The following is a 10,032-nucleotide window of genomic DNA, read 5'->3' as shown; positions in this document are numbered from 1 at the left end:
CACAAGGATAAAAAGTACTCCATGTGTACAATGAAATATACTGCTGTATTTTTGATGTTGTGGGCCTATATTTCTGCTGGAGGTCCTGGACATCTTGTTTAGACACATGGCATCATGGATTTTATCAAATACCAACAGATGAAAAATCAGTAAGTGACTGACTGTTAGAAATCTTATAATGGGCCATGTTTGGATCTTCCAACCGTACAATAATCCAAACACAAACCTCAAAAACAACACAAAAATGGGTCACTGAGCACAAAACCAAGCTTCTGCTGGCCGTTCCAGTCCTCTGACCTGAACCCTGTAGAAAATAAGTGAGGTGAACTGAAGAGAAGAAGCGCCAACATGGAGCTGTGAATCTAAAGGATCTGGAGTGATTCTGGATGAAGGAATGGTCTCTGATCTCTTGTCAGGTGTTCTCTAACCTCATCAGGGATTATAGGAGGAAATGTAGAGCTGTTAAACTGGCAAATGGAGGTTTAAAAAAAGTATTGAATAAAAGGGTGGCGTTAATTGTGGCCAATGTGTATTAGAGAAAAACATTTATTTCATAATGATATTTCCCCCCATTTTAAATTCTTATTATCCAATGAAAGGTTAGATTTTTGTGAATTTTTTTAATAAAAGATCAAAAGGATTAACAATGCAGATTAATTTTCACAGCCTTCTTTGATCACATTTACCAAGGGTGCCAATATTTTTGGCCATGACTGCACTTTAATCTTTTCAGTCTTTAAATAGCTATGAGGTAAAATGATTTTAATATAATATTTAGAAGTTTGTTATATTTGTAATATGTAATATAGTTAGTGTATATGCACCTATTTGATCACGGTAAAATTGTAAGGTCGGTAAACGGTTTGTGTTGTTTAAGAAAATATTCAGTCCTTTGCATCCCGGTTTGAGTAAATTTTATTTGATGTTTTATTTCACCTTTAGATGACACTGATCAGAGGTGCAGGCTGGAGTGTATTTTCTACAGCACTTCAAATGACGACAGAGATCTTACGTCATGAGATGCTGAGGATGTCAACGTGACTCTGACCCTCCAGGGTTACACAGACTGATACTCGTGTGTCCATTTCCGTCAACGCATTGCTCAGTTTTTACACTGTTTGAAAATTAAAAATGTATTGAAAGCTAGTGTGTAACAGCCATCACGCAATAATTTGTGCTTCATCATTTTAGTCCACGCAAAGTACATACAACTTACAATTGTCTCTCCACATCAGCAAAATGAAACAAACAAACAAAAAATCTGTCTGTTGTTTTAATCCCACTTTGTAAACAGAATTCCTGATAAAGGGCTAATTTTGTAAGGAAGTCTAATCCGATTGAACTGTCTAGTGTTGATGACTGAAGAGCTGCTCTCTGTCGGGTCAGTGCTTTATTGCTCAGTTCACTTCAGATATCTTCAAACAGGCCAAAGATTTATGAAGTATATGTGCTACTTCCACCACAATTTGGAATCACTAAGACATTTTTATGTTTTTGGAAACAAATGACTAAAAAAATATAAAAACAAAAAATCACCACTGCAACCAGCATGTAAAACAGTAATAATCGAAATTATTAGTACTGTCTGAAATAACTTTTTTTAAATATTTTTTTCCATTGTTCCATTATGAATTCAATCGTTAAGATGCAGCCTTTACTTCAGTCTATTAAGAAAAAAAACTTAATTAAAAACATAAATCATTACGATTATTCATGCTTTGCTGTACTTTTTTGATAAATATAATCCACTTTGTTGAATGAAAGTATTATTTTTCAAAAACATAAAAATATGTATATGTATTCAAGCAAACCTGTACATTAGATTACCCGTTCAACTTGTTTACTTTAAGACATTATTATGAATGTGTTTCAGCATGTTTTACAACCCCAACGTGTATTCATCTTTTTGTCTGTTTCAACAGTAATACTAGTTGTGTAAATGAGCACTTGTATTTTTCTTTAAAATAAATCAAATTTGCTGTCATGTTTCATGTGTAGTCATACATTTTTAAAAGGATATCTCCCTTATTCCCATGTTTTTCCTAATAATTAAAGTATAGTACAATGTTTTATGGATCTCAATTTCCTCACCATTGGCGCACCTGGGTGTCTCTTTAAGAGAGTGAAGCATTTAAATTCTTTTTACAATCACCTGTAAATCTTAATATACAAGATGAAGCACTTTATGAACTTTAGAAAAAATGCAAATACCATGTATATCGAGGACAACATAAATTAAGGCATTTTTTGCTCTAAAATTATTGTCACACTGGTCTGGGCTGGTGGTCTTCTCTGCTGCTGCGGGGACCGGGGTGGTCTTCCTGTCCCCACGCCAGAGCGAAGGGGGTTCAGCTCCGGGATCGGGCGCTGATTACCCCTCTGGGGGTGGTGGTGCCTGGATCTAGGAGTATAGAGTGCATATAGGGAGTGTGAGTGTGGGTACCATGTCCATTTTTGTGTGTCTACATGTGGGGCGAGGGTGAGAATATTCGTTGCGTGCTTGAGGGTGGGAACGTATGCTTGTGTATATGTGTGCTTGTTCGTCTACGTCTATGTGTCAGGTCGGGCCTTAGACTCCACCTCACTCATCATCTCAGTCGACCCCCACCCCACCACCATGCCCTGCCGGTGGAGGATGCCGCCGGTGCATTGGTGGTTTCTCGCGCCGGGGTAGGATGCTCGGGTGAGCGCTGGCCCACTCTCGGCGGTCGCTTGGCGGGGCCTGGCCCTACTGGCCTTGCTGGGCCCCGGTTGGGGGGTGGGGGGCCCTTGGATCTCCGGGCCCAGGGCTCGGTCTGCCCTGGTGTGGTCGGCTGCCGGCGGAGCCTGCGGGCTTGCCGCCACGGCACCCTGGGGTGTCTACACTGTGGCTGTCGGATGTCCCACCTTCGGGCTCTCCTCTGCCCTTTTCTGGGTGGGGGCCGCAGTTGTCCCTGCGGTGGTTCCCCTGGGGGTCCCGTGCCCTGGGGGGCCTCCGGATGTTTGGGGCCTGGGTCTCTTCCATGCCTGCTTCATGCCTTGCGGGATGGGGCTGTTGTTCCCCACACACACACTATTAAACATTTACATGGAGGAACCTTATGAACACAAGCGCGCTCACACACACAGGTGTACACTCAAGCATTCACATTGGTGTAAAAACGGGTGCTCACTGACACACATTGTTCTGATCTGCTGTTGCTTCAAAACTTATTTTGTAATATTAGTTATGCGTGTTGCTCAATAACATTTAACATTTAGAATTTATTGTGATTCATACAGATGTTGGTTGTTGCTGCAGTTTCTCTGATGTTGTGTCTTCTGTTGTTTTCTCTTTTTGTCAGCAGGTATCGAAGCAAATTGTCTGTTTTTTTTTTTTGTTTTTTTTTTGTCTTGTTTTTTCCTCTCTCTCTCTCCCCCTTCTCTGTTGACTTTATCCACAATTTTTTTTTTTTTTTATTTTATTTTTTTTTTTATTATTATTATTATTTTTATTATTATCATTATAATTATAATTATTATTTTTTTTTTATTATTATTATTATTATAATTTTTTTTTTTTTTTTTTTTTTTTTTTTTTTTTTTTCTCTATCTTGTTTCCTCTGTCCCCTGGTCTTGTCGGTCATAGTATGGTTAAATAAAAGGGTATATAAAATTTAATTAATTAATAAAAAATAAATAATATAAAAAAAAAAAAAAAAAAAAAAAAGGCTGTGAATGATGATAGCATAACTACACATACGTACTGTCATGTGTTATCTGTGTTACTGACAGGCCAAAAATAAAAAAAAAAAAAAAAAAAGGGAAAAAAAAAAAAAAAAAAAAAAAAAAAAAAAAAAAAAAAAAAAAAAAAAAAAAAAGAATCATTCACTGTTTCCAACAAATATTCTGCAATCAAACAACTGTTAAAGCTACACACGAAACGGAATAATGTAAATCTACTAATAATATACATTTTACCAAACACAGACCTATAGAGTCAAACGTGTGTGAAATAAACTTTATTTTTTCCCTAAGCAACAATGGTGAAAATAACACAAGTGCATGTACATTAATATAGGAATGCATATGAAAATAACATAAATATATTATAAATCACAGTTAGCAGTTACACGTTATTTCTAACAACAGTTTATTTTAATGAATATTCATGAGAGTGGGCGGGGCATTTCGAGGGGCGTGTCTGTTCCGTTGAACGTCGACTGTTTGATTACGCTCTCGTCAATTAGAAGTGATTTATCAATGGATTTTCTAGAAAATTACTTTTTTCGAGGTTAATTTGATATGTATTAAGCGTCTCAGATTGACAGCCTAATGTTTGGAGAAGAATGGAGGAGAAATCTGCCTCAGGTTATGAAGGTAATATCACTCAGTAACGTTATACACGATAGATATTCTAGGCCGATAACTCTACAAAACGCTGGCACAGTCAAAACTGTTATTAAAGTGATTATTGGATGGTAAAATTAAAAAACCGTTGCTGCAAAAGCCGTTTTCATTAGCGTATGAAATCTAAAATTGTTCATTGTGGACATTTACTGATTATACTGACATGAGATTATCAGTGCTTTGTATTTCTGTGGAAACAATTAATCAAAAACATGTTATTTCTTCTAAACGAAACGAGTTTAGGTGAGTTTAAGTGAACTAACGTTATATTTTTGCCTCAGGCAAGGCAGTTTCATTTCATATACAACGGTAATTCAAAGTGCTTTAAATAAAAACGAATAAAACCAATAATTCAAACAGTTAAGAATAAAAACGTCTAATTATGAGTGGCATAATAGCTCAAAGCAGATTCCCCTTGTTTTGAATGAAACCTGGGTATTTCTGACTTGATGCTAATAATCTGAATGGACTGTTAGCTTTATATTCAGTTAGCACCACTGAGCCTTAGTTGCGTTTCAAATCATTCAACTTACACTGTGTCCCATTACACACTTCTGCACTATTTTACACCATTTTGTAGTGTGTTCACGCTGAAAAAAGTAGTTACATGCTTACTTATGCCTTGTTGTTGAATGAAAGTATCAATTGCTTTCAAAAACAGAAAGAAAATATTATGGAAATATGGAAATATTCAGGACAACCAGTCAATATGTGACCCTGGACCACAAAACCAGTGTCAATTTTTCGAAATTGAGATGTATACATCATCTGAAAGCTGAATAAATAAGCTTTCCATTGATGTATGGTTTGTTAGGATCAACTATTTGAAAATCTGAAATCTGAGGGTGCAAAAACATCTAAATATTGAGAAAACCGCCTTTAAAGTTGTCTGAATGAAGTGCTTTAACTATGCATTTTACTGATCAAAAATTATTTTCACTGAATATCTTCATGGAACATAATCTTTACTTAATATCCTAATGATTTTTGACATAAATGTATTTATGCATGTATTTTTGTCTATTGCTACAAATATACCCCAGCGACTTAAGACTGGTCCAGGGTCACATATAGCATCCATAAGATATTGAAAGATTATATATTTGCAGTTGATTTCCAGCTAAAGTGTTGTGGCTGTATCAATTGTAATTAGTTTGTTCTCGTTGTCTCTTCAGTGACTGTTTATATGGCAGCATGACATGACTTCATTTCATTTTCACTTGTCATGTCATTTTAACACAAAAAAACTAGTGTCAGATGGTTTCATGCAAATACAATTGTTCCTACAATCCACGATTAAGTTGTGTAAACTACAGAAACTAAGAACAAAATTAAACTGGACAAAGAGTCTTTAAATATGTACAATCCATTAATAATTTGTTAATTTTGTGTTATAATTTTGTTTTACTTGAAAATGGGGAGTATTATGAGGGTTACATCACTAGTCTTTCTGAGAAGGACCCAGGGTAGGACTTAGTAAAACTCACATATAACATCATAAACTATATATATATATATATATGGGTAGTTGACGCATCAATGTGTCCTAGCAGCAAAAATATTAAAAAACCCTCTAACTTTGAAGATAAACCTCTCTCATGCTATTTGTAACTTTAAGAATGAAGATACATTTTTTCTCATGTCATTTGTATGTCATTTTTTCTACATTTTTGCTATGTCACAACATAGTTTTTATTTGTCAGCTACCCATATATAACTGTTTTTTCTCTGTGTGTGTGCTGCTTGTGTCCAGTGTGGATGTGATGTCAGAAGTGGACTAGTTCTTGCTTACGATGAATTGTTGCATGATCTCTGTAGGAGCGGTGAGCTGGTATATGAGAATCTCTAAACTGGCTGTGGCCGTGGCTGTTATTAAGATCAGCCCGTCGGGAGGAGCCAGACAGTTCGCTGAATCTCTGGCTGACAGACTCAGACAGCAGGATGAAGGCTGGAGGTCTACAGCTCGAAGTCTTCATGAAGATGTGCTGCGTCTCAGACAAGAGCTGCTGCTCACTCGCTTACTGTCCAAGAAGAAGAGTAACGATGGGCCAGGACATGGTAGGACTTTATATCCATCTGTTTCAGGCCTGGAAATTCAAAACAATTTATCAAGTCTTAAACATATTTTTTTATAAATATGTCTTTATCTGCGGAAGTCCTTAGAGATCAAGGATTATTATTAATTTTCTTTCTTGGTTTCCTCGTTATCTCGAAGTTGTTTTCTCATTATCACAACTTAATATTTTCACGTGATCTTGATATAACAAATGTTATTCTCTAAATTACACAACTGCGACACTAGGGGGCCGTATAGAACTGAATATAACTGATAGGGCACACATCCACATTACTGTGTTAGTTCATATTGTCCCCACATTGTGTTTGGGACAGAGTGAAGACCTTCTTTTGTATTGTGCAATATTGGGTTCATTACTTACAAGTAATTAACATGTAATAGTTAACCCTCTGGGCCCTGAGGGTGTTTTGGGGACCTGGAGAACTTTCGACATGCCCTGACATTTGTGCTTTTTTCAGTTGCTTATAAAAATATAAATGGCTAAAGTCTAATAACACTGTAAACAGCACAAACTGGGCTACAATGTTATGTTAGCAGCATTTATGTACATGATTGTGTTTTTGAGAAATCAACGTTTATGCATGGTTAGTGAAAAACTAACATTTTGAAGTCACTCAAATAAGACCATAAAACACATACAGAACAATTGTTTACAAGACTTTTGAGAACCAGATCTTGTAGGCTAGAATATTTACTTCACAATTATGTGAAAATCATCTTGTTTATTTGCTCACAGAAAACAATACATTGATTTAAATTTTTAAAGACATGTTTTGTGTTCGAAATCCAATATGCGAGGGAGTGGTAATGGGCTTGAATATTAAGTGGTTCTCACCTGAGAGACAAAGGGCCCTCCCCTAAAGCTGCTAATGGCCCATCAGTGTGACTGTGACTGAGGCAGGTAAGACAGTGTGAGGAGACTGAAAAAATGGGTTTTTTAAATGATTTGTATTTTATTTACAACACAGTATAATCAAAACATACATAATGAAGGTCAAAGACACATTATTGTGCACACTGATCTAACCACAGAGATGTGAACAGACTTTGACTCGTCCCTGCAACAGATTCTGTTCAAGTGAAGCAAATAAATCATACCTGATATTTACGTGTTATTTAAGTGTTTCTGCTACTTTCCATGGATTTCTTCTGATGTTAGTGCAGCGCTCTCAGAGGAAAACAGTTGGAAGAGACTGAAAGTCAGCAGGATTCATCATCTGTGGTGCAGGTGTCTGATTCAATAAAATACAAACAACCAAAAAAAGAGAAAAAACATTTGTGAGCATGTTTATATCAGGAGCATCTATCTATCTATCTATCTATCTATATATATATATATATATATATATATATATATATATGTGTGTGTGTTTTGTAGTCATAGACTCATTCATGCTTTGTATTATCGTAAAAAAAAACATTTTATATCTGAGAAACTAATTATTATTGTTTAGCACGTTATTAAAATCTATTTTTGAACAGAGTAGGCTATTAATCATAAACATGTTGTAAACATACTTAGACTCGTAGCATTCATCATTACAATGTACTCTCATATTACTTTTATTGTTTTATACTCGCGCCGTAAGAAATTTAAATACAATGAATTGCCCGTCATATTCACAATGTTTTACTGGATTTCAAACATTTTAGTCAGGAATTATAGCCATCCTGAACATCATGTATGATTTTATAGTATAAAAGATATGATTCTGCAGTCATAGACTCTGTACTATAAAAGGATATACTTCGAACTATAAAACATATATTTTATATCTGAGAACTAATTGTTATCGTTTAGCACGTTATTAAAATATATTTGTGAACAGATTATTAATAATAAACATGGTCTAAACATTCTTAGATGCGTAGCATTCATCGTGTTGTAATTTGGGAACAACCCAACTAGTAATGTGTTCAAGTTTATGTCACAATAACACGTTAACTAATGCAGAAAATAAAATAAACATTACTTACTCATCAGATCGATTTTGAGGGAAATCCAGCCTTTACTCAGCGCGTCTTCTTCCAGAAAGTAACAGTATAGCAGCGATGAACTCCTCACAGACTTTGTTTATGCTCCGCGCGCGCGGGTCACGTGGTTATTTACATGTGAACGCGAGGGGGCGGGATCTCATTAAAAATAATGAGTTAGACGGGACAGACTGGACATCGTGTTGGTTTCATACGGATTACTTCATCACAGAATATTTGTTTTAGATATGACTTACTTCATTTCAAAGAAGACACTTCAAGCTTCATAAAGAGATAACTCTCATGTGTCTGTGTTGAGGATTCGCTGAGTTACACTTCATTTTAGTGACGCATTTCTGAAAACAGATCGCGGAGACGGAGAAGACCGAGAGCGCATGCTGTTTGTTTTCTTTATTCTTCAAAAGCACAAAGTTTAGTTGTTATTATGAGTGAATACAAATAAAAGAAGACCCCTTACAGATTCGAATGGTGTATTGCTCTTATCTGAACGATCAAACATGGCAGAGTAATTCAAGCTCTTTTCTGCCTTATCAGGAAAATCTGCCCCAAAACGCGTATTCGCGTTTGTCGGGCTCAGAGGGTTAAATGCTTGACTCAATATGATTATTTTGCTTGAAAGTGTATCTGTCGTTATGTCCTTAAGCATGACTCCTCACAGTTTCACTAGCACAATAGTGTTTGGTGTGATACTAAACTTAATGCTTATTCAAACTAATGTTGATGTCACTGCATAGTATTCTGTTTGCAGCTATCTTTATTTGTGCATCTTCAAAGTACCTGATTGTTAGTTAATAAGTGGGGATTATGTTTATCTAGGACATGCTTTAACGACATATTTTGTAATGTGCATTTTGTTCTTATCTTACTCTTATATTTTTAATCATTACATATATATTTACACACACATGCAGATGAAAAGAACGATTGGATAGGGGATACGATTGGATCCCCTAAAGGGATTTCCTAATTCCTAAAGGTTAATAATTAAAAAAAACTGTTAATAATTGGTTACACAGAACTTTATTACATTAATTCTCTCCTCCTCTCCTACTCTTTCTTCAATGCCTAACAAATCTATTTCTTTCTCTCCCTGACCTTGTCTTTCTGCTTGAGCAGCACTAGTTGAAGCCTGAAAATATTGTAAACAATAACATAACTAATTACACTGGTCGGACTAAGCTCTGTTTCAGACTGATACCTCCGGTTCAGGATGGTCCTCATCCTCAACACGTGCCTTTTTCAGTCGCGGAAAATACTTTTCAATACTCATCTGGATTGAAGCAGCAAACATTCGGTGTAAGAGTAAAGAAACAACATAATTTATAATACGTTTATTTGATTCACAGCTGCTACATATAGTGTTTTGACCTCGACAACCCAACTAGGCTAGCCTACATTTTACCGCAAACTTGCGACTAGTTAACTTTCTAAAGAAGGCGCAATCGCGTTTGCTAAGGGTCGGGACTTACAGTAACATCAACATACTGAAACTATTGTATTCAGAATATAAAATATTTTATAGCACTTTTTAATCTGTGATTGTGTGTTAAAAGTGTTCACGAGATACCAACCTTTCGCCAGCCGTCTTCTCT

At 35.9% G+C, this 10,032-nt stretch overlaps 1 protein-coding gene across 2 annotated transcripts in view; it reads left to right on the top strand.

The window, feature by feature from the left end:
• Positions 1-4,151: 4,151 nt before the first annotated feature.
• Positions 4,152-10,032, top strand: part of mei4 (meiosis-specific, MEI4 homolog) — a 37,680-nt gene continuing 31,799 nt past the window's right edge. The window contains exons 1-2 of one of the 2 annotated variants that reach the window (XM_079432976.1): positions 4,152-4,338; positions 6,187-6,426. In XM_079432976.1, coding sequence (XP_079289102.1) covers positions 4,308-4,338; positions 6,187-6,426 — 271 coding nt within the window. In that variant the 5' untranslated portion in view covers positions 4,152-4,307. Of the gene's footprint in view, positions 4,339-6,121; positions 6,427-10,032 lie in introns of both variants that reach the window. The other variant, XM_079432977.1, reaches the window with a different exon arrangement.

This window comes from Barbus barbus, assembly GCF_936440315.1.
Source record: "Barbus barbus genome assembly, chromosome: 14".
NCBI classification, from domain to species: Eukaryota; Metazoa; Chordata; class Actinopteri; order Cypriniformes; family Cyprinidae; genus Barbus; species Barbus barbus.
Note: the sequence above shows the minus strand (reverse complement) of the source record. Positions and strands in the feature narration are given on the sequence as shown.